This window comes from Euleptes europaea, chromosome 6 (genome assembly GCF_029931775.1).
Source record: "Euleptes europaea isolate rEulEur1 chromosome 6, rEulEur1.hap1, whole genome shotgun sequence".
In the NCBI taxonomy this organism is placed as follows: domain Eukaryota; kingdom Metazoa; phylum Chordata; class Lepidosauria; order Squamata; family Sphaerodactylidae; genus Euleptes; species Euleptes europaea.
This window is the reverse complement of record NC_079317.1, coordinates 69,820,679-69,845,650: the sequence shown is the minus strand read 5'-3', so window position 1 is coordinate 69,845,650 and position 24,972 is coordinate 69,820,679. Positions and strand designations below refer to the sequence as shown.

General features: G+C 41.0%; 1 protein-coding gene across 3 annotated transcripts in view; it reads right to left on the bottom strand.

Annotated features, from left to right (window-relative positions):
- SHANK2 (SH3 and multiple ankyrin repeat domains 2) overlaps positions 1 to 24,972 on the bottom strand; it is a 383,933-nt gene that overhangs the window by 154,839 nt on the left and 204,122 nt on the right. For all 3 annotated transcript variants that reach the window (XM_056850898.1, XM_056850895.1, XM_056850897.1), the window contains one exon: positions 23,823 to 23,947. In XM_056850898.1, the coding sequence (XP_056706876.1) occupies positions 23,823 to 23,947 (125 nt within the window). The remainder of the gene's footprint in view (positions 1 to 23,822; positions 23,948 to 24,972) is intronic.

Here is a 24,972-nt window from a genome sequence, read left to right as displayed (position 1 = left end):
AAACTGCAGCCAAAAAAACCTCCCAAAAGGCTGTTCCAAAGGGTCTCCAGTAGCAGTATTTGGGGGCATTTTGGGCTGCAGCACCCTACAGCTAATTTACCATATACACCAGCTACTACAAAGACACAGAACTATATCCCACCTGGGGCCAACTGGAAGGTGCCAGCTAGAGGACTGTAACTGGTGAATGAGAGATGCTCTTTCAAATATGCGGTTCCTAGGCCATGAAGGGCTTTATTGGTTATAAGTCTAATTACTAGAACTGAACTCAGAAACAGAGTAGCAGCCAATGTAGCCCTTTTAAGATATGCATGTTTCCATTGGTTAACCCCTAACAATAGACCATCTGCCATATTCTGGTCCACCTGCAGTTTCCAGATTGTCTTCAAGAACAGCCCCATGTAACGTGTGTTAAAGGAATCCTTCTATAAGCTATGGATCAGCACGGCCAGGTCAGCTGAGTTTATGAAAGGCAGTATTGGTGAACCAGATGCAGTTGACAGACAGCATTGTGCCAACCTGCTTTTCAAACAACAAGACCAGGGGCCATGAGTACTCTTGAACTCTTAATCTGCTTTGTAAGTGTCAACTCCCCTCCACCCAAAACAAGTGGATGTAGACCCTCCTGAGCATCAGTCTCAACTTCAGCTTGTTGTCTTTTAGCCATCTGACCATTACTTCAAAACATTGGTTCAGAATCTAAAGAGATGAATCTGGAGATTTAGGCAATGAAGCACAGAACTGGTGTCATTTGCATGTTGACAATATCCAGCCCCAACGCTCCAGATCTCTTTCAGCAACCTAAGGCAAATACTGAAGACCTATGATGGGTGAAAGTGTATTGAAGAACATATGAAAGTTGCGCTAAGACATTAAAAAATGGGTAGTGATACAGAACCATTCAAGTAAGTCCATTAAAATATTCCTATTAATATGACAATTGTTCATACACACAATCAATCATACTACACACCTACATCATGTTCTAGATAGCAATACTGTTCTTCAAGGAAATATCTTGCTTCTGGTAGAAGGCTCAAAGCACTGTTCAGGAGTTAACTGACAGAAATGCAGCAGACAACAAATAATAGACCCATTAGACCTGAAAAAAAATCTTCAAGATTGGCCACAAGAATGGCTGCTTATTGTTAATTGGGTGATAATATGCCAACAGTGTGGCTAAACAGATGTTAAGCGATGTAGTAGACACATTGCTGTCTTTCAAGTGTAGGAGATAAGTAAATATGTCCTTAATTAAAGTGTTAAAGGAAGCCATGCAATAGGATTTAGCTAACAGCAAGAAATTCTCAACTGTGTAGCCTTTCAAGTATTTTGCTGAAGACGGTTGCTTACTCTCCAGTCAGTAGGTAATGTTACCCTGAATCTTCATCTAGTTCATCCCCTAAAATTAATATCCAGGTTAGTTAATAATGATCACAATTTTGCTCTCTCTGATTTACAAGAGGCTTGTATGTTATGGTTAGAGATTGGAGGTCATCTGTTCAACTGGCTTGGCCGGGGGAAGGCGGGTTAGAAGTATGAAAAACAAACGAACAAGCAAGCAAACAAATAAATAAACTGCTATCTTTTACATATGTGCACATGAGATTTGGACACCACAATGTGGTATCCCAAAGAATCTCAGGGCTCAAATAATCTCCAATTTCAACATTTATTGTGAAAGCAGGTCATTTGATACAGATGAAAAAACTGCCAGAATACTTTGCCAAACATACATATTGCTTAGAAAACCTTTTGTTCCATTTTTGGTGTTGCTTCTTGGCAATATTTTCTTCTTCCTTGGTAGCCTTACTATTGTAAAAATGTTCCATATTGTAAAAATGGAACAAAGGGTTTTCTAAGCAATATGTATGTTTGGCAAAGTATTCTGGCAGTTTTTTCAACTGTATCAAATGACCTGCTTTCACAATAAATGTTGAAATTGGAGATTATTTGAGCCCTGAGATTCTTTGGGATACCACATTGTGGTGTCCAAATCTCATGTGCACATATGTAAAAGATAGCAGTGTATTTATTTGTTTGCTTGCTTGTTCGTTTGTTTTTCATACTTCTAACCCGCCTTCCCCCGGCCAAGCCAGTTGAACAGATGACCTCCAATCTCTAACCATAACATACAAGCCTCTTGTAAATCAGAGAGAGCAAAATTGTGATCATTATTAACTAACCTGGATATTAATTAATTCACTTGGCTGTCACTTCACAAGATTCTGATGTGGAATGAATGGAATGATCATGAGAGAGAGGGCATCTTGGCCATCTTCTGGGCATGGAGTAGGGGTCACTTGGGGGTGTGGGGGGGAGGTAGTTGTGAATTTCCTGCATTGTGCAGGGGGTTGGACTAGATGACCCTGGTGGTCCCTTACAACTCTATGATTCTATCATTCCATGACATGATATCATAGACAAAATCATGTGGGTCATCTTAGCCAATAGAGTTAAACAGGAAGAAAGACCTGTCATGAAAGAACTACTTCAAAATCGGTGAATGGACAACAAAATGGCAGCAGAAATACCATGTAAATAAGCGAAAAGTGATGAGTGATGCATACTGGTACAAAAAACTCCTAATTTCATATATATGTTGGTTGGGTTGGGACTGATGGAAGAGAAACCCCTTGAGTTGTAGTGGATAACTCATGGATAATTGTAATTCACTGTGCTGTGGCAACAAAAAGACAACTTCCACATTATAAATAATCAGAAAAAGGACTACCCAAAAAAAAAAAACCCTATCATTCTAATAGTGCCCTTATTCAAGTCCCTGGTGGCCACGTTTAGAACATAGTGTGCAGTTCTGGTTGCTGCTTCTCAGAAAGGACAGTTGAGAGCTGGAAAAGCTGCAGAAGATGTTCATGGGGTTGTGAGTGCCTCCCCTAAGAGTCAGGACTAAAGCATAAGGGGCTCTTAGTTTAGAAAAGGGCAACTGATGTGTGACATGTTAGACTTTTAACAATTATGCAGTGTGGAAAAAGTGGATAGAAACAAACTTTTCTCCCCTTCCCATAATACTAGAACTTGGGATCGCCCTATGAAACTGAACAGTGAGTGTTATTTATTCAACAGATAGTTAACAGATGGCACTCACTGCCATGAGACGAGGTGATGGCCACAGGCTTGGATTGGTTGGACAAATGGGATCTCCGGGTTCAGAAGAAGAAAGCCTCTCTGTCAGATGATAGGGAGAAGTCACTGGGGGAGGTCTGGCAACAGCCCTGGCTTGAGGCATCTGACTATCTGAATGCGTAAAACAGGATGCCCCACTAGATGGACCATTGGTCAGATTCAGCAGGGCTACTCTTAATGTTCTTCAAACAGAATTTGTAACCAGCTAGCAGGAATAATCTCAGGCTTTATTTATATGGTGCAGAGACTCCATAACTATGTTTCTTACTTGGAGTCAAAACACTCCCTTTCACAGATATGAAATCAAAGGAGAATTTAGCAACATATTTTCTGACAACTTGTTGCTGTGCATTTGCAGTACCACCACTGAGTTGTTCAAATGACACATCTTTTAGCATTTAAAAATATAAAACTATGCCTTTTAGATAAATTAAACACTTGGGAAAGCCAGAAAGACACAAAGGGAACATGGCAGGAAATATAGAATGTACTCTAAAAACTCATCCCAGAAGTCATCTTGCAGGACTGATATAGTAATATGCAGATGTCTCTAACATTTGAGAATAAGTGTTTTATTTTTGTTTTGCTTTTACTACCAATGCATCAATATGATTCTGCGTATTAACTGACTAACCCATGTAGAGTTGCCAACTCCTTACTGTGGGTGAGATTCATACAAACAAGGGAGAAAGAGCTTGCCAGGGAGTCTGGGCAGCTGGGTGCTTTGGGGAGCAAAGTCGGGTTGCCAACTCTGGATTGGGAAATTCCTGGAGATATGGGGGTAGAGCCTGGGGAGGGAAGGGTTTGGGGAGGGAAGGGACCTCAGCATAGTATAATGCCATACAGCCCACCCTCTGAAGTTGCCATTTTCTCCAGGGGAACTGATCCCTCTTGTCTGGAGATCATTTGTAATTGCAGGAGATCACCAGGCCTGGAGATCTCTCCACCTGGAGATTGGCAACCCTAAACCCATGTCTCATCTCATGGCAGATAGTTCCATAAATCATGAACTGGATTCTACTGAAAAGCTCACAGAAAGAGCTGGCAGCAACTAGTATTCCTTAAAAGTCCTCTCTGGAAAAGAAGGGGAACCCTCATAAACAAAGTGCACCACAGCAAAGGGGACTGCAGTGAGGAGGTAAAAACTGGATGAAGTTGCTGCCTCCTCCTCCTTTTGCCAGCAATGGAGTAAACTAGAGAATACCCAGAACTGGATGATGAGCAGGGCAATACTCTGTGCAGCCCCTAGTATTGTGGGACAATTTGTTTATGAGACCGCACAGGAGAAGATGAAAGCCAGTGTGGTGTAGTGGTTAAAGTGTTGGACTAGGATCTGGGAAACTCAGGTTCGAACCTCACTTTGCCATGGAAACTTGCTGGATGACCTTGGCCCAGTCACACACTCTCACCCTCGACACTGACAAGTATTTGGATTGGAGACCTCCAAGGAACAGGGTCGTGACGCAGAGGCAGACAATGGCAAACTACCTCTGAATGTCTCTTGCCTTGAAAGCCCTATGAGGTCACCATAAGTCAGCTGTGACTTAACAGCAAAAGACAAACCAAAAACAGGAGAGGATGCGGTATAAAAATGTTTTAAAAAATTGTAACAGTCCCTCCACTCTTAGCAAAACATTGTGTCCATGCATTGGCACCGGTGAAGTTGGAGAAGATCGGCTCAGCCAACTCCTTTCACTAAATTTTTCTGTAGTACTCAAGTCCTTTTGAAAAAATGCTGAATGGCACCAGTAATGCCTGAAAGTTTACTTTATGCTGCCTAACATGAGTCTGCAATAATTTTCAGTTCTAGCAAACATGCCTCTTTCTGAAATGTGCACATCAGCCATTTTCCAGAGCCAAGTAATCTTCCATATGTACCATCCAGCTTTTTAAATTTGCTTACACAATGACTATCTAGAATTGGCAAATTTCTCTGCACCAGAAAGCTCACTTCAGCAAATGGATGAATAGCAGGAGTGACAGTACAACTTTGACAATGTTTATTTTAGTGGTTCTTATTGAATAGAAGCAGTGACCTTCTACAACGGTAGCCAGAGGTGGCTGTAAACATCCTCACTTTAGCCGGTTTGTTTTTTTGCCATCAAGTTACAGCTGACTTATGGTGACCCTTACGGTTTTCAAAGCAAGAGATGTTCAGAGGTGGTTTGCCATTCCCTGCCTCTGTGTCATGACCCTGGTATTCCTTGGAGGTCTCCAATCTAAATACTTGCCAGGGTTGACCCTGCTTAGCTTCTGAGTTCTGACAGATCAGGCTAGCTTGGGCTATCTGGGTCAGGGCATGCTTTAGCCTGTAGATCTGAATAAAAATATAATACATACTTCCACATCAGTGAGAAAGACTAGATCTTTTTCCTATCTGAAGTGTTTGCGTGCATGCAATGTATGGATTAAAAAAATTATTAAATGCATCCCAGCTTGAAAGTTAGGATTTGGCATTCTTTAAAATGTGCGTTTACAAACATATCAGGAAGGGGGGAAAGCCATTTTCATAGCTCAACACAAGCCTGGAAAAGAATGATGCAAAATAAGAACAAGTAATTAAGAGCACATTCCTGAGGGGGGGCAAAGTCGTTTGGATGTGGTGTGACCCCATGCCAGCATAAGTGCCCACATATTATAGTATAAGAGGCACTTACACTGGTGTGGAGGGCATTCCCACCAGTGCCTGGGTGCTGCAGAGCTGCGCGGGGCTCCTCTGCTGGCACAGCCTCTCCAGGAACTAAACCCTGGACAAGAACAGTGGCACTGGGGTGGGGTGGGGTGTTCCTGGAGCGTTCCCAGGGCTTTAGGCAGCTTCCTTACCCCTTTCAGCCGAGGCACACCCCTCGGTGCAGCAGCATGGCTACACCACCTTTTTTGTGTGGCGTAGCCCTGCTAATGTCAATGGGGCTATTTTGCCCTTTTCCTATTTTTTAATTTTTAAAAATAGGGTTTTCTTCTCCACGGCGGCCGGGAAGCCTCATTGGTTGTGGTGTGGCTGCGCCACTCCCAGCCACCACGTAATGCCCCCTCAGGAATGGGCTGCTTGTTTAACTCAATTTTTCCTTTTTTAAAAATCTAATGTTTTCTTCACAAATCCTGTTTTCTAGAAAATTAAAATAACACTGCTTCTAAAGCGAGCTATGCATCATCTTTAGCTAACACTCCCCTGGTAGCCTAAGTGGGGAAGTCTGCAAAATATATACATATTATCAATAATAACAGTATATTGGATGATAAATCTTATATTCTAATAGCAAAGTCAGACAAATCTTTGGATACTTAAATCCAGTGACTGGAGCTGTGAACTGGCAAGACAGATCTTTCTATATACCTGAAAAGGGCCCCAGGATTGCAGAAAAATCTGAAATCTAAAAAAAATACATTAGGGTTTTTAAAAAAACTGAAATTGATAAAAGGAGCACCTGTAGCTTTAAGCAACAGATTTCCTCAGTGGCTGTTGCTAGGCAACCACGGCTTTCCAAGGCTTGGTACTGTCAGTAAAAGCAAGAGGGAAGGGACAGAGTCCATTCCTGGTATATTTTGAGCTTTGAGGAATAGCACCTTGGGGCCAGGCCTGACTAGGGTTGCCAGCTCCATGTTGGGAAATTCCTGAAAATTTGAGGGTGGAATCTGAGGAGGGCAGCCGAATATAATGCCATACAGTCCACCCTTCAAAGCAGGTATTTTCTCCAAGGGGACAGATCTAAGTCGTGTGGATTTGTAAGTCTGGGAGATCTCTAGGTCCCACCTGGAGGTTTGCAACCCAAGACAGGCAGCAACCTCTGGGTGACTTATACCACCTGGCTTGCATGACTTAACTAGGCCTGGCTGCTTGCTACTGTTCAACAGCAGCCACTTTATGAAAGCCAATGTGGTGTAGCAGTTAGAGCTTCAGAGTAAGGGCTGGAAGATCCAGGTTTGCATCCCCATCTTCCTGATACAATGGTTCTTAGGAGATTTCTCCCATAGATTCATAAGCACACCATTCCCTTCTTTATCTGGTAATTATAGCCTATAATGCAAAAGTGGCACAAGCTGTAGGGCCAAACAGCGGAAAACACATGCCACATTCAATAAACATGGATAAACGTATTTGAAGTGTCATACTTCAAGGGTGACAGGCGCAAAGGGGTCTGTCTTTCACTGTCACAGTTGTACAATGCCATGCAGCAGAAATTTGTGGAGTAATAAGGGGTTTGTTGAAAGGTTTCTTCCCATTTGAAGAATGAAAGTTAAGTGGTCCTCTTTCTGTTCAGTTTGATTTAAACATTATGATTGATACGGAATGCAAGACAGAGCTTTTCTTCATTTTAATTTATTGCCGTTGCTTCGATTGGCTTCAAATGACCACGTCGTTCTGAATGGCCGCAGCTCTGCAGCGTCTCGGGCAGAAGTCTGTCTCATCACCTACCACTGCATCCTTTTAACTGGAGAAGTTGGGGACTGAGCTTGGGACTTCCTGCATGCACAGTACCTCCATATTGTCGCCCAAGAACATATACGAGAGATTCAACCAATTATATAATCTTAGTCTTCCCAATGTGAAAGATGTAGTCAGGAGACATTGGCATCAGAGTGCATTAAAGCTACTCTGAGTCATCAGGGGAAAATGCCAGTTATCGGAAGGAGTCTGTAGGGCAACCCTAACGAAAAGGCGTTCCAAACATTTATTTGTCTGTTTCAGAGCTGCTATTTTGGGACAAGATGATAGATGTGATAGTTAAACAGCTCCAGAAATTCCTGCAGCACCTGGCTTTTCCGGAGCTATTTTTAAAAAGTTTGCTGGTGTGTGTGTGTGTGTGTGTGTGTGTGTGTGTGTCTTTGGTTTCTTTCAGGGCACTTTCACATGAAGACATATAAGGTTCAGTCCCAACTGTTGTAAAAGTGAGGTGGGATAGTTTCAGGTGGGCACTTTAAACTGTATGCACAGAGCATTTGGAACATATTTTGAATTTCAGATGGTTCTGTTGTTTTTTCCTGCGGCACCTTTTTTTTTTTTTTTTTGGTTCCTCATTTTCAGTTTTGCACCATATTGATATATTGGAAAACTGCTTCTTTTTTAACATAGTAATGGGCTGCAAAAATAAAGTGGCTCATTGTGAAGCACTACAGACAGCATCTCCCTTGGCTCAAACACAACCACACAACAAAATCTGGTTTCACAAAAAAATAGATCAAACCTTCATAAAACAGGGACAACAATGCTTAAAACGCCTGAAATGAAAAAGTAAACTGTTTATTATCAGAACTGGCAACAATTTAAAGAGTCTGCCTGTCTAAAAATGCAAAAAGCCCCCCCCCCAACAAGAACCACCCATTAATCAATCCCAAATTGGATTAAAGAGCCTTTCTGAAAACGATCTTATAAGGGTTCTTTAACCCACTTTGGCTTCTGGAGGCAAACAGATGTTGTATATGATTTCATACACCTTAAGGATAAAATGGTGTCCTCCCGCAGTTAATGACACTTTAATCTGGGTGTCCAAAAACTGCTCTGATCTGTTTTGCTGCTATTGTTGCACTTTATCCTTTAGGTGCATGAAACCATAAACCAATCTGTTTGCCTTCAGAAGCCAAAGGAGCTTTAAAGAGCCTGTATGAATGAAAGGCATCATAGTTATTTTAGTGGGTTATCGCTGAACCTCTAAATGAGATCCAAGGTCCAACCAGATCAACATCCTGTTTCCCAGTAAGTCCACAAGCAGCGGATCCTGCTGGGGGGGTCTGGGTTTGTGGACCCGCGGGGGGGAGGAACAGGGGGAATGGGGGCTGCGACCTCTTACCGGCTGCTGCGGCCGATCCGGGCGGTGGCGCAGGTCCGGGAGATGGCTCTGGGGCCAGGGGGGGGGAACCCTGCCAGCCCCCCGAAGGGAGGGGGCAGCAAGGGCCTACGTGTGGCGGCCGGGATGGGCAATGACGGCCGCCGGCTTCCGGCCGCCCCCTCGGTGGGCCGCCCCCTTACCTGTTTGGCGGGCTTTGCCGGGGGTCACGGGGCCCACCCCGGCCCAATAGGGCCTGCTCCAGCTGGCCGCCGGGAGGGGGGATAAAGGGTGGCCCCTCCCCTCGCGCGGCCATTCTTTCCCCCTCCACGCCGCTTGTCCCGCCCACCCTCCCCTTGTGCATGGGATTTTTGCTGCGTTATCTGTCACAACTAATGGTTGGCGGTTTGGGCATGGGGCCGGATCCAGTTTGGGAGAAAGATGGCCTGTGTGCCCCGCTTCCCATTCTGGGGACCCTAATAAGGGGTTTTGGGGGGAGGCCAGGAATGGTTAAGCCTGTCTCGGGGGCTGCGGTTTGGCCTCCTCCCAAGTGGCAGTGGACCACATGGTTGGCTGCCGCCCATGTGGGTCCCAGCATACTGCCATCTCAGGCTGCGCCCAACAGGCGGGTTGGGCGCAGGGTGTGATCAGCTGACAGACGGGTCAGCTGATTCCTGGATCCTGCCCTCCATGCTTGCCAATGCCTAACGCTGTAATCAATAAAGTTGTGGCCTGTTTACACCAGCTATCGAGTACTAGTCTTTCTTGGTAAGAACATGCCTTGCAGTCACCAGGGATGGCTGTGCCCACCCTTTCCCCCCGTTCTGCCCCCCCCCCATAGGGCTGGGGCCGCAAACAGGAAACAAATACAACAGCTCTTCCAACTGTTGTTACTCACGCAACTGGTATTCACAGATTCTGAACATGAGTCCATTTAGCCAAGATGGTTAATAGCCACTGATAGTTACGTCCTCTATCAACGTGTCTAATGCCCTCTTAATGGCCTTATGCTAGAGATGAGTTCTTCCCCTTTTGCCTATGTTCTGCCTGGCAATATCTTTGGGAGAGCCTGAGTTCTATTATGGGAGAAAGGGGAAAAAACATTTATAATTTTATAGTCATCTGTCATGGCTTTTCCTTAGCTGACTTTTTTTTTCTAAACTAAAAAGTTCCAAACTGCAGCCTTTTCCTTTGGGCAATGTGCTCCAGTTCCTTCATTTATAGATGGTTTGATTCATTTATGATCCTGTTGATTCTTCTGGAACTTTCTCGGATGTCTTCAGTGATGTCTCACTCCATCAGCTTGGCCTGTTTGGTGGGTGGGGTATCATGAAGCCTGTGATAATAATGTGCCTCAAACAATAAAACAGAACTGGTTATGGTCCATCTGGGGAAAGTAGGTTTGCCAGTTTCACATTGGTTCACATGCTTCCTGAAATGGAGGGGTAGTTGGGAGTCCTTAGAACATGACAGAAGAACTGGCTGGCAAGAAAAATGTTTTTATTGGTTAAATCTGGCAGACAGCTCTGCCTTTTTTATGGAATAAAGACCTTGCTCCCATGTTTCATGTTTCCTAACCTTGCAGATAAATTACAGCAATATACTCTGTATAAGTGATACTGAAGACAGTTCAGAAGCTAGAACTGCTGCAGAATACTATAGGCTGACCTTTTTAGATTAGCTGGGTACAGACACTTTTTCTTTTACCTGTACCTGCTGTCAGAGTAGTAGTAATATTCTGGGCTCACTGCTGCTTGTGACATCTAGAGTCCAGGTTATCACTACTGGGGTTCCCAGATGCCCGCTAATGGCAGGTAATCACCCGCTGATTTATGCAGCTGCCCGCCGACACTCAGCTGGTCGACGGGCAGAAGAAGGTGGCAAAAAAGGGGGGAGCAATCAGGGCACCCATCCAATAACAGTCATCTTCTTCAACACCAGAATGAGGAGAAATTATGGGATCTTCCTTCTTCTCCTAACGAGGCATTGCCTAAAGCAGCAATAATAGCTCTTCTCCCCCCGCCCACCCCAGCTTTCTTTATCGAGTCAATCTTGAGAAGGGAGCTCCTTGGGAGGGATAAGCCAAATGTGACATCATGGCATGCACGCTTGATCGCTGCCCCCTGCACCCGCCCCACAAGATCTCCCGCCAGTTGCCAAGAGAGACCTGGCAACCCTTTCAATGAATAAGATTAAGGTTATAAGCATGAGTAGTAATACTTCAGATTTTTTCTTTCTCTCTCAGAGATCTGCCAGTTGATGCCTTTTATAGTATCAGACAATTTCTAGCAGAAACACTTCTTTCATAAGCCTTTTACATTTCTAAGAATTGTAGACTCTCTAACAATTCTCCTCTGATGCTTTACCTACCGTCCTTGTGGAGGTTTTTGTGTGGGGCCATAATGTATATATTATATATTTTCATTGTTTTGCTGTTTTAAAGCTGAAAACTGCCTTGAACATCTTTAAATGAAAAAACAGTCCAGAAGTTTGACCAAATAAATGATTCATAATTTTTATAACTAACTGTACAATATCTAAGAGATTATTGGAAAATTGGTTTTGGATCATGACTGTAGCAACTGACATATACCTTCCCATTTTTATAACTACATCAAACAACTCGCAACACCATTCAGATGTACTACTACATGAACCTTTTCCCCTCATACATATAGGTTTTAATACATAATACCTGAATACATAAAGTGGCCCTCAAAACAATTTCTAAGATTACCATTTAAAGATTTATATCTTATGAACACATTTTAGGATGCATGCAGAGGCCACAGGGAAGGGTTACACATTTATCTCCCAAGTTATAAAGTTACCAAAATTTTATGGCTGGCGGGACAGGGGGGCTTTCCCATTTTTTTTCTGGGAAACCTCCCCCCCCCCTAAAATTTGGGCAACGTAGAAATCCGTGCAATACTTTAAAAAAATCAAACTCAAATTTATTTTAGCACATTAACAACACAGAATATATCACTGGTACCTTAGTTATCATACACATTTGTACTGTTTGGCACATTTATGGAATTTAGAATGATAACGCCTTACAAAGCATTTGTAAGACCATGTTCCTGGAAGTAAGGCCCATTCAAAAATCTTAGTAGGATTCTAAGTAGACCCGGTTAAGATGGTTCTCTTACAGTTAATGGGCCCAGAAGGGTACGTGCTTAGGACAGCACTGTTAGTTTCAGAAAAAATAAAAGTTGAAAGTAGAAAATATCTTTTGTAATTAAACAAAAGTTTGAATTATTTGGACAGAAACAGTCTCATACTGTCACATAGGACTAGAGGTAATGTTTGGTTATCAAGTTAAATGTTATAAAATAAAAAAACAATGAATGCTTCACTAGTGAATCATCATACACACTATGGCATAATTGTGAACAAAGTTAGTTATATTCAAACAATGAACATATATTCTAAAATATGTTGTATATGACTGTGGTACATAAAGGAATTATCATTATTTAAGGTAGCAGATTATCCTACCTACTATACATGTTGACTGAATAACATCTTGTCTTACATTTCATTCATTTCAACACAGAAAATATTCCATAGGAATTTTTCCCCAGAGTTCTCCTAAATGTACAGTTTTTCCACGAGGATTTTTTTAATCCTTGGGGAAAACCCTTCTCTCGCCCCCACCATCCATCCCATCTCTATCTATTTAATAGCAAAACCCAGAAGCTGATTGGAAGAATACACTATTCAAGATGATTTATGCATTAAAAAAATGTCAACTCAACATTGTTAACAAGCCTGGTACAAGAGCTGTTTAGTTTCCTGGTTTAGCACCTACCAAAACCCCAAGTTTGTTCAGAAGCCTGTATTCTGACAGCATGGTAACCTTGCATTTAACCTAGTTGTGGGTTATCATTATATCTGAATGCAGCCTTGGACATATGTCATATATGTTAATTTCATATAGTTTGTGATACTGATATTTTGCTAAGTGAAATCTGTACACATGAACACATGAAGCTGCCTTATACTGAATCAGTCCCTTGGTCCATCAAGGTCAGTATTGTCTACTCAGACCAGCAGCGGCTCTCCAGGGTCTCAGGCAGAGGTCCTTCACATCACTTACTTGCCTAGTCCCTTTACCTGGAGATGCCGGGGATTGAACCTGGGACCTTCTGAATGCCAAGCAGAGGCTCTACACCACTGAGCCACAGCCCCTCCCCTACAATTTAATTAATGTGGAAGGTATGTGACCTTAAAAGCAGTACCTGAAATTGTCTTCAGTTTTGGTGAGCCCCAAAATATGCTGTCTAGCAATAGATCAGTAGAAAAAGTATGGCCAATATTTCTTACATTTCTTAATAAAAATGCAGGGTAGCCAAATTGGCAGCAATAGAAATTCTTTAAGATGTTGATTAAATGTGCCTATTAACATTCCAGCTCTGAACCTTTCTTTGGTATGAAGACAGAGATTACAGAAACACAAGCTTTTGCTTTTCTGTACTTCACAATCTTTTTCTTATTTTTTCAATTGCTATTTGTTAATCAAGGCAAGATACCTGGCAGGCCACAACAGGAAGTGTGTAGGAAAATTCACAACCATGCCATAGATTTCTTTTGCTCCAACCATTTCCTAACCAGAGATCCTAAAATTGCATTGTCATTTAGAATTGTTATAAACCAGACTTTCTTCCCAAAAAAATGCACCGCAAGGCAGATGACAAAACAATCCACATCATCAACACAGAGAACTAAGAACATCTAAAACAACATTCAACAGAACAGACAATACAGAGAAATGTAAAACCACCACCCTTCAAAATGATAATTGCCCAGCAAATATCCAGATTCATCTTGCCTTCCATTCCTGTCCCCTGATGACCTCAAATCCACCCTAGAAGAGTTCCATTTTAAAGATCCTTTAAACTATCAATAAAATGAGTGCCTTCTTTAGCTCCTCAGAGAAGTTGTTCCCTTTAACAGGGACAGCTACTGGAGAACCCCACAAATGAGAGCAGATGGTTGCTCCTCAAAGGAGAGACAAAAGACATTGTTGTGGCAGGAGAGGCTGCTGCATGTGCTCATATCAACAGAGGTGGTGCTTCAAATATATGGTCTCATGTCATAAAGAGATTGAATTGAACATTGATTGAACATGGAAACAAAGAAGCACTAATGGAAAACTGCAAAATGGAATCACTGTATTTACCCGAAAGGAACACAACCCTGAATGTAAGATGACTACCTCAAAAAATGCTATGGACAAAAAAGGTTTTTTAAAAAAATTATTGTACATAATTAACTTGCTATGAAAATTTAAGATGACTCCATCTTTTTAAGGGCATAATTTGAAGGAAAAAAACACCTACTTTTGTATTTGAATATATACTGTAGCATGCTTTTAGAATTTAAGCCCTTGACAGTAAATAGCTTACTGCATTTTGAAACAACTGAAAAGTTTCCAAAAAGTTTTCAAGGGTAGCCCCTTACCATTTCATTATTATTAGATACTCCCTAAAGAGAGCTTCTGCCCTGACCTGGATGGCCCAGGCTAGCCTGATCTCGTCAGATCTCAGAAGCTAAGCAGGGTCAGCCCTGCTTAGTATTTGGATGGGAGACCATCAAGGAATACCAGGGTTGCTGTGCAGAAAAAGGCACTGGCAAACCACCTCTGTTAGTGTCTTGCCATGAAAACCCCAAAAGGGGTCGTCATAAGTCGGCTGCGACTTGAAGGCACTTTACACACAAAGATAGCTTCTACTGTAACTGAATGATCAAAATGTTTCTAAGTTAACTTTCCTCTAAATTGGTTCCACAGATTTTCTTTTTTTGCCTTCAGTACTTCTTATCTATACAAAAAGTAAAAGTTTTGCAATGAAAAAGTTATAGATGTAGACATTGCCCAATAGAGAACAAAAGGGAGAATCAAGTAAAAATACACAGACAGAATATTATAAATACTGTGGCCATTACTACCTTTAAAAGACCTGTTTAGAAGAAAAGTGAGCATGTTAAGATAGATGAACAGATGCAAAGCAACTCACTCCCATATGAACCTACCCAATCACTGTGGTCATCTTCAGGGGGTCCTTCTTTGGGTGCACTTGCTGTCTGGGTGGCAACCAAGAAATGACCTTCTTGGCCATGGCACTAAAATTATGGAATTCTTTCCCCAGGGAGATTGGTATATTTCCCTTGATTATTGTCTTCCACCAGTGGGTGGAGACATCAGTTTTGTTTGGGTTTGTCAATTCTGGCTTGGGAAATTCCTAGAAATTTAGGGATGGTTCCTGGGGAGGGCAGAGTTTGAAGAGGGGAAGGAGCTCAGAAAGAATGTGATGCCAAGCAGTCACTTTCCAAAGCAGCCATTTCTTCTAGGGGAACTGATCTCTATAGTCTGGAGGTAGTTCCAGGAGAATTTGGAGGCTGACAACCCTAGATTCATTTTGTATTCTCTCACTGACCTTCCTTCCTGTTTATGTGTTTTGCTCAACTGCCTATGTGTTTTAACTGTTTTTAATTGTTTTTATAACATATTTTTCAAACCTTGTTTTAATGGTTTTGATTGTGTGTCGCCTTGAGGATCTTAAGTTGGGTGGAAAGGCAGCATCAAACTATTTTCAATAAATAACTAAATAAAGGATCATTGGGGATGAACAGTAGAAACGAAGTGATTCGGTGAAACCAGAACAGAGGGGACAAGGAGAATACAGCTGATGATATAAGCCAATAAAACACTGCCCGGTCATCAAACCAAATCTTAAATTTAGTTTTCTCGGTTGCGAAAATAAAACAATAGTTCCCTGGTCACCTAACTGAAAATTCTAATTTGCTATAACTATCAGTAGTAATATGATAAGAACATTTCTATTTCCTCCTGTTTGCAGTTTACCTAAGAAGCAAAGTTTCAACGCTTCACTTAACAACAGAGAATAAACAAAATTATGTTATTAAGTCTCTTCTGAAGTAGCTGTACTTGCACAAAGGCTATTTGAATTTGATTAAGGCATTATTCACATGTGCTTTCACCAAACTCATGAACACCACCAGAAAAACACCTTTTAATTGAAACTTATTTGTGTAAAATAGTCAGATTAACTAATTATTAAACCAAACAAAGCACTGTACTTTTGTCTGCTTGAGATTCATATGAACTATATAGAATTCTAAACTTTTATAACTGTACACTTGTACAAGTCCTCAGTATATAAGAATTTGAGCTCATTTAGAAAAGTTGATAGTGATCACGGAAGACACAAAAGCCTACAATTGTAGCTGAAGTTCACATCCATTACAAGCTTCTCTCAAGACCCTGGAATTTTGGTCCATTGCTGAACTTTTTGGTGCCAGTCACCATGCTTTTACTTACTGGTTAAAGAACTATTTATGGATGTTTATTTAAATTAGAGATGCTTCACATATAACGGCAAAGACAAGTTCCCTGTGATTGGCTGAGACATGAATGTACCTTTACATGTTACCATTACTACTACTATTTTAAGAAGAAAAAAACTGTTACTACTGATACATAGTATACAAATGGAAATTTGCCTTTTTTTGCAACCTGAACCTACCCTCAAGTATGCAACAAGAAAAAAACATACACTTCTACTTTGGTAGTACAGGATTAACATTAGTAAAGAAATACTGGTTGACTACAACTAATTTAATTTAATGCAAAGTAAACAGCCCTTTTCAGATATTCTATGTTGGTGCTTCAATTTTGCATAACAGTAAGTACTGTATGCTACACTTAATCCTTCTGATTAAGTATGAAATAGGGCAACACATCTATTTTCCATGCGTGTACAGTTTCAGTACATGCAATGTGTTCCCTCAAAAATCTTGGGTTCTGATCGTACATACCAAAGCAGTAATTGCATGGAAAATACATGTGTTGCCCCATTCACACAAAATGACAACTGTACATATCAGAAGGATTCTTTGACACCAGAAAGGCTAGTGTCCCCTTATTTAGAAATCATAGGCTATGTTTTCCATTTTGCATGTACAGTGTGTATACTAAAGTTAATGGTTTACCCTGGGAATGTAGTACCCAAAACTCCAAGGCAAGAGCAGTATTGGTGCTAGGATCTCTTGAAAATGCTCACGAGAAATTCGCTTTTTGCATTTGTAGAAATTTATAGGAAAGTCTGGAGGTTCTGCAAGGCAGGTATGCACAAACTGTGCATAAAAGTTGCCATAAATACTCATTGGAGACATGCTGGCAATAGAAGTATCCTTTTTTCTTCATTTTTTTCTGTCTCTTCCTCTTTGCTACTCTTAGGGCCAAACTAGGTTATACACCGCAACATCTATGATCAAATTTCCACCATGTTTTTATTGCTTTCTAGCAGTCATGAGCAGGAATGGCTCAGAGCCATAACTCATGCCATTTCCCAATCTCACCTCAACCTGACATATGGAGAGAAAGCACAAGTCACTCATACTTCCTCTATTGCTACTTCTCTTTATCTGGTTTAGAGTAGTGGCTGACAACATGAGACAAGAAGTCCCTAGTTAAAATCACAGCTGAACCATGAACTCAGTAGAGACCTTAGATGAGCTACTGTCTTAGTCAACTGCCCATTTGCAAATAGGACTAATGAGCCACCTTATAGGGATGACTAAAAATTATTTATTTTATTCATTTAATTAGATTTTTATCCTGCTCTCCCCTGACCACAGTCAGGCTCAGGGCAGCTCATAGCCAGTAATAAATTAACAACATAATTAAATAAATAACACAACAATACAAAACCATATTTAAAACCTAGATTATAGTCTAAAATAGATAAATTACAATCAGAAAAATCTAAATGAGATTCAGATGACGCCTTCCAAACTACTAATGGTGGTAAAACAGTCAGGTGAAAAAGGCGGGACAGACATAAGTAGAGGTACAACAATTAGGGTTTCCAACCTCCAGATAGTAGCTGGAGAACTCCTTCTATTACAACTGACATTCAGCCGATAAAGATCAGTTCCCCTGGAGAAAATGGCTGCTTTGGCAATTGGACTCTATGACATTGAAATCCTTCCCCTCCTCAAACCCCGCCCTCCTCAGGCTCTGCCCCAAAAACCTCCTGCCGATGGCGAAGAGGGACCTGGCAACCTTAACAACAAGATGGAACTAGATTAGAGCAGGGAGGCCAGCCTATAATGGAACCATCATTGCCCTCAACCATAGGCCTGGAGGAACATCTCCGTCTTACAGACCCTGCCTTCCTACCGAAGTAGGGAGTTGGATCTGGCAGAAAATTTCTATTAAGGGAAGGGGAAATGTCTTTCACTGATTTCCCCCCCCCACACTTGCTGACCTTGGACTGCCCTCTAATGCTGTTCTTAGGGGTCTCCTATCCCACAGAAGGAACACTGGGGAAGGGGGAGGGGTACAGAAGACCTATTAGGAAACCTCTTCTGTCAGCAGAGGTGCACTGCAAGATCAAAATCAATGTATGCAAAACACTGAACATTCAAAGGTGTATTATAGATGCTTACGATTATTGATGTTTATCCTCCGGAACAATCAAATCAGTTCAGAATCCTAATTTCTGGTTCTGTACAAATGCATGCTTTGGAAAATGAGGAAGAGGACCGATACTCCAAGAAGATGTATATAGAACATTAATAGTAAGTCTAAAAAGAAATTACCATAAGGTTCATAACTCTCTGCAATAGTCCTTGAAGGCTGTACAGTGGCCCAAACAAGTGTTAGAAACATGGACTGGAAAGAATTCATGACAAGTGATCCTTCTGACCTTGATTATTCAAGCAGCTGTAGTGTCTGCTACAATGGATGACACATAGAGCACATACAAAATTATAAGCTTCACAGCTATCCAGGAAATACCTATATTTCTCTCTCTCTCTCTCTCTCTCTCAGACACACACACACACACACACACACACACACACACGGAAGAGTTATTAAATCTGAAAAAAATCCCAGTTTAGAACACAGGTAGTAACTGAGAATACATGTTTGTTCACTCTCTTTTCCTGCAACATGGGTATATACATCTCAGACACAAGGCTTCAAAGCCAATCTTCTTTTATTTCAACTTTAACATTTTTAAAAAAAAATCCACCTGCTAAAATATAGTAAACTGTCTAAAATCCATACATCTCAGTTAAACATCACATTTTAGAATGCTCAAAATATTAGCCCCGTGGGAGACATAGTACATGTGCATCTAAAGGCCACGTCACACGGAATGGAACAATTATACAAACACATCAATGTATGTGCACTTGGGAGCCTGCTTGAGCTGTGACTCCATGACAGTTGTACATGACTGGCATCTGTTATTAACACTTGTCTCTTCTCTGCAGGAGAACACAAGTGTAAAATCAGAGCACCCATGGCAAACACAATTGTCATGTGGCATTAAGTTGACCTGAGGGAAGGTGTCAATACGAAGAAAGACCCTGCACTATGCTACCAGGTGAGACCTTCCACATACTAAGGTGCTCTTCTTTCCTTTTTTCTTCTGATGCTGCAGGGCAGTGGGGATTGTTTCTATAAACATTTTTCTTCTATGCCGTGCTCTGGGGCAAAGGAAGGGAAAAGGGGGAAAGGACTGTCAGCAGTGGTAGCTTCAGTTTCAAGGGTTTTACTGCCTTGCCATAGTCACCCAGAGAAGCTGCAATTAAATCATCTAGAGATAAATGCCTTTGAATGCCTATATATGCCCTCAGCTTGAGTCTATCTGCAAGAGATGGTGAACGCCCATGATGTGACAGTTTCACATTGATTTCTATGCACCTATACGATGCATGCATAATTTAAAAACATTTTAACTCGCAGGCACAAAACATATTTCTGTACTGAAAATTAAGAAATCATAGCAATTTAACGTTAATCCTCTTTTTAAAGGGCTAAAATAAAAATCCAACACTCTGGCACGAAAGAACAACATAACTTGAAATTGTTGAAGAATTTACTTCTCTTCAACAAAAATGCCACCCCAGCCATCTGCATGAAGCAAACAGTTGATCTGAAAGCATGCAATAATGTAAATGTTTGAGTCATTGAAGATTTTCTATCACTTGGCAACAAGCGATAAGGTCAACTGCATTCAATATCATAATCAGGTGTTGCAGCAATGAGAAGTACATAAAAACCTTAATAATTTCTGTTACTCCAAAAATAGATCCTTCTATGATATAACATGAATATAACTTTTCAAAAATACAACCCCTCTAATTACCACATTACATCTGCCAGTAAAGCTTAACATCAGTGATGGAGAGGGGAACTACATTATCCTTAGGGGGAGAAAATATTGCAGGTGTTTTTATTCCACAAATGGGCTCTTGATTCAGCAGGCTAGTTATTCAGTACATTCCTTTTTAAGAGATGGCCATAGTAGCTAGTAGAGCTTTATGGTGAATAAAAATTAATGATTTCCCAAAAAACTTTTAAAAAACTTCAGTTATAGCAAGCGTCTCTTTAAAAGTATCCCGGTTTAACAGCAAATCTTAATTTTATACTAACATGTTTATGTGCAGGATTTATCTTTTCAAACTGAGTTCCAGGCTGGCTGCCTAAAAATAAAAAGAGGTCTATAAGGGAAAGTAAGAGTGCAATCCTGAAAGGGTGGTGGAACCGCAGTAGCCTCCTCCTCCGAGGCTTCCTAGTTTCTGCAGAGGCAACCCCTCTTTTAACCATTTAATATTTAAAAGGGGGGAAATGTTCCATAGCTAGCAGTGATGCTGCCTCACTGAAAAAGGTAGCAAAGCCCTGCTGCCACTCAAGCAGGCATTCCCTGGGCAAAAGGGCTGTGGAAGCTGCCTAAAGGCAGCTCCACCCCTGGGAATGCCCCCGCCACGTCAGCTCAGGCTTTCCCTTCTGGGAAAGCCCTGCTGGCATGGTTACACTGGTGATGGGGGCTGGCGGCACCTGGACACCAGCGTGTTTGCCCCCATGCCACGTAGGTGCCACCTTATTCCGTAATAAGGTGGCACCTACACCGGCACAGGGTCCCCCCTTCAGGAATGGGCTGTAAGAGATCCATAAGTTAAGCATTATACAAGGACTTGGACTCTAAACCCTGTTTCCACTGCACAGTGCCCTTTCCTTTCCTTTATCCCTTAGAAGCTCCTTGATCCATAGATCTTGAGCAGCATATATCTAATGTTTGAGGGATATAAGGACTGAAACAAATCTTGCCACTGACAATGTAGCCTTGGGATCCCTGTCACTTAGTAAAAAAGGCATTATGTCAGACACAGAGGCACTAGATTTATAAGTTAAAAGGGGAGCGATATAATGTGATCGAGTGCCCTTTTCTGGTGCTCAAGGTGGTTTACAAATAAAATACAGGGTCATTCATGGAGCCCACTTGTATGATCCTGCAGCCTAATTTTATGGCCTCAGGTGCTCAGGTTTTACAGCGTATTCAGTTCCCAACTGATGATTATTGATGACTCTCTCAAAAAACACGGGCATTTACTTTCCATCTCAATGAGAATTACTTTTTTCCCAGTTACTACTACCCCTCGTATCTGGAAAATTCTAGACACGGCTCATTCCCATGTATGTCTACTTGGAAGTAAAACAGTTCAGCTCAAAAGGATTTACTTACAAACAAGTGTACAAAGGCCTGCAGACTTTGCTTTCATTTCTGCTGCACATGTACAGTGTTAAATGAATGCCTTGTCTCTAAGCAGATATAATTCTGCAGCGTCAAATGCATGTGGGCTGTATAAAAAGGTTTTGGATTCTACTTGGTAGCAAACCAGTATGTTTTAATTGTTATAGCAACCACTTACTATGCATGCTTGCTCAGGAAATTATGAATTTGAAAATGGGAAGCTTGATTTAAATCAATCCTGCCTACTTAGCATGTGTATTCAAACAGCTGTTTATGTTAAAAGACCTTTGCTGCAGTTAAGTACACCTATTCAAAGTCTCCTAAAGTCTCCTAAATACTTTAAACTTCTAATATGTCATTCTCGCCAATCCAAAATATTTGTGTTATGCATCTTTTAGCAACACTGGAAAAATATTACCATAGTAGCATACGCACAATCCAAAGAACCATGCAAGCAGCTCTATACACACAGGGAAACTTTGAACTAGTGATTCAACAGTAGCTCACACATGTCACATGAGAAACTTTGTGATTTGGCAGGGAGGACTGCAGTTCAAAGTAAAAAAGTAATATTAAGACATTCCAACTAGTCATGTCAGTCACATATCTCAAGCAGCTGCCTAGATCACAACCAGTGTATTGGTGAACCAACTGGTATGTCGTACCATTAGCACTGGCTGGCTCAAAGGCTTGTGACTTATTTTCAGCTTAATACTGTAAAACCTAAAGTTAAACCGTTGACTCCAATACAATAACCTCAAGGAAGCTTTCTAAATAGCTAGTCATCTGCTAATATAAAAGTCACCATCAAACAAAACTTCTAAAGCAATTATCCAAGAACTACATCCTGAAAAAAACACTTATAATACATTTTATTTTGCACTAGACAATTTCTGATAGCCTTCTAGTTTTTAGCAGGCACCTAAGAGCATGCTAAACATGGGAGTAGTCAAATTCTTAAGTTAATGCATAAGGTTAACAAACAATATGAAAACTAATAGACAAGAAAGACCATTAACTGTATTTCAGAGGCCTACTATTAAGAATGGAGGGGAGATGAACAGTATTCCAATGTAATGATCAAAGAAGCTGCATTAATAACTAATCAGCTTAAGATAAATGAACGCCACATTTTTATGTCATATGTCCCAAAATAAACTCTTCTCCACCAGAAATTCAACAAATGCCAATCTTATACTAATGAATATAGAGAAGAACATTGCCACTTTAAAAAGCGGACAAATGAAATACCAAAATATCATTCACATGGGATGAATTAATTTTGTATACCTCAGATATATGCTACAAAAATCAAGTTTATAAATACATCATTGTACTAATGTGTGATGACCTCTTTGCTATTGAAGGGGACACCATCCTAACTACAGCCCCATGTAAGAATTTCCACCAGCAGAGCACCTCCAATATCCTTCTTAAGCAAATTATGACAGAGGCCAATAAGTAAACAAAACTAATAGTTTTCAATGACTTGCATCAAACACCTAGACAATCTGCTCCCCACTTTATGAAATGCATTTATATCTCTTTCTCACTAATATTTCTCTTATACCTAACCACCTGATGCACTCCTCAAGGTTAATTGTCTATGACAAACAACAGTCTAGGGTTTTTATCTTTTCTATATGTACGAAAAGCTACGTTGTACAAGAGCATGGTGGTGGGGCCAGGAAACAACAGAGTATCACAGAGTATGTCACCACCACACACACCTGTTGCTGCATGTCCAATGCACTGTCAGTCCCAGTCATTACATGCGACCACTTGCGTGTTATTTTAGACAACCAACATCCTTCCAAGTATCCTCAAATCAAAAGTTTACAGGAGGAAAACCTACAAAGAGTCTACCTTATGTACCTTTCTCACACTCAAAAAATTGCAGCCTCATCCTGCTCCCATCTATATTACAAGTTCACAAGGTTGGAAGAGACCACAAGGGCCATCCAGTCCAACCCCCTGCCATGCAGGATCCCACAATCAAAGTACTCCCAACAGATGGCCATCCAACCTCTGCTTAAAGACCTCCAAAGACGGGGACTCCACCACCCTCCGAGGCAGTGCATTCCACCGTCGAACAGCCCTCACAGTCAGAAAGTTCTTCCTAATGTTTAGGTGGAATCGCTTTTATTAATACAATTTGTGTCAATAAATTGAAAATGGAACCATGAAATAATATGTACACTTGAGTAGTAACAAACTGCTGACCACCAGTAGTCAAAGGCCCCAGTTTAAGCCTTCAGTGAAACTTGCAAATTAACTGGAACATAGCATTTTCCAGGACAGAAAGCATCATTTCCTTTAAACATGCTCTAAATTCTCCTACCTCGATCAAAAAGTCTCCAGTTCTCAAGCCAGCTTGCCATGCTACCCCGCCTTCATCCACTGATTCCAAATACTGCAAAGCAGGAAAGGCTGGAGTTGGGGTGAATTCTTCAATTGGCGTATCAGCTTTGGGAATAACAAGTGTCATTTTATTAATAAAGAAAAACTAGCATAATTGAGGAAAATAATTTCATGAAATGATCAATGCAGGACAAAAGTACACTAAGAAATAAGAAATACACTCCACTTCCTATTTCCTATAATCTTTTTCTTGCATATGAATCATCTCTTGGAATTAATATCTGGTCAGCAAATGACTGAAGCTTAGGGTTTTAACTGCTACATAAATAACAACAACAACAACAACAATCATAAAGCAAACAATTTAGTGGAAAAGGAATGGATGTTAGAAATCATATCCCTACTTCTTAGGAAGGTGCATGGGGAAAAAAAGGTATTTCAAATGCTCAGTCCCATCTATATATAGCTAGAAATGGCATGAAACGATTACATTTATTTGTATGGTAGTGTATTTATTTGTATAGCAGTATATGATCTTATGCACAGTTTATAGATGTATATTCTGAAAAAGTGTCAAACCCCTATTACATTAAAAGATTATCACATGGATAAAAATGGCAGTTGGATATTTCATCTCAGGAGCTGGAAAGGTCCTTGGGAAATTAACATACATAAAAAGGGACTCTCTTCTGATTGCTGCATAGATAGCTCAGAGCCAGCTGAATGACACAGTGATGAAGTCACTGGGTTTCCAGAAGACCCCACCAAACATGCATTTAGCCAGTAGGGCTAATCCAACACCATTACATAGCTATGGAAGGCCAATAGGGGTTCACCATTCTAGTGAGTAACAATAAAAATGGTATTTCAGAGGAAGGGTATGGAGAATCCTCCATAAGCCATATGGGTTAGCCCTTCCTTGAAGCCAGGCAGTATAAGGGAAAGCCCATCAGCAATAGAGGGGTGTTATGGCATGAATGGGGACATACCACCACTTTTAAAAATGAAATACATAAATAATAGCATCCAGAACATTAAATATACACCTAATCTTTAACAAAAGACTACAGAAAAAGGTTCTGACATAAGGAAAACCTTGGCACATTTTAACACAGGAAGCAAAGCAGCCC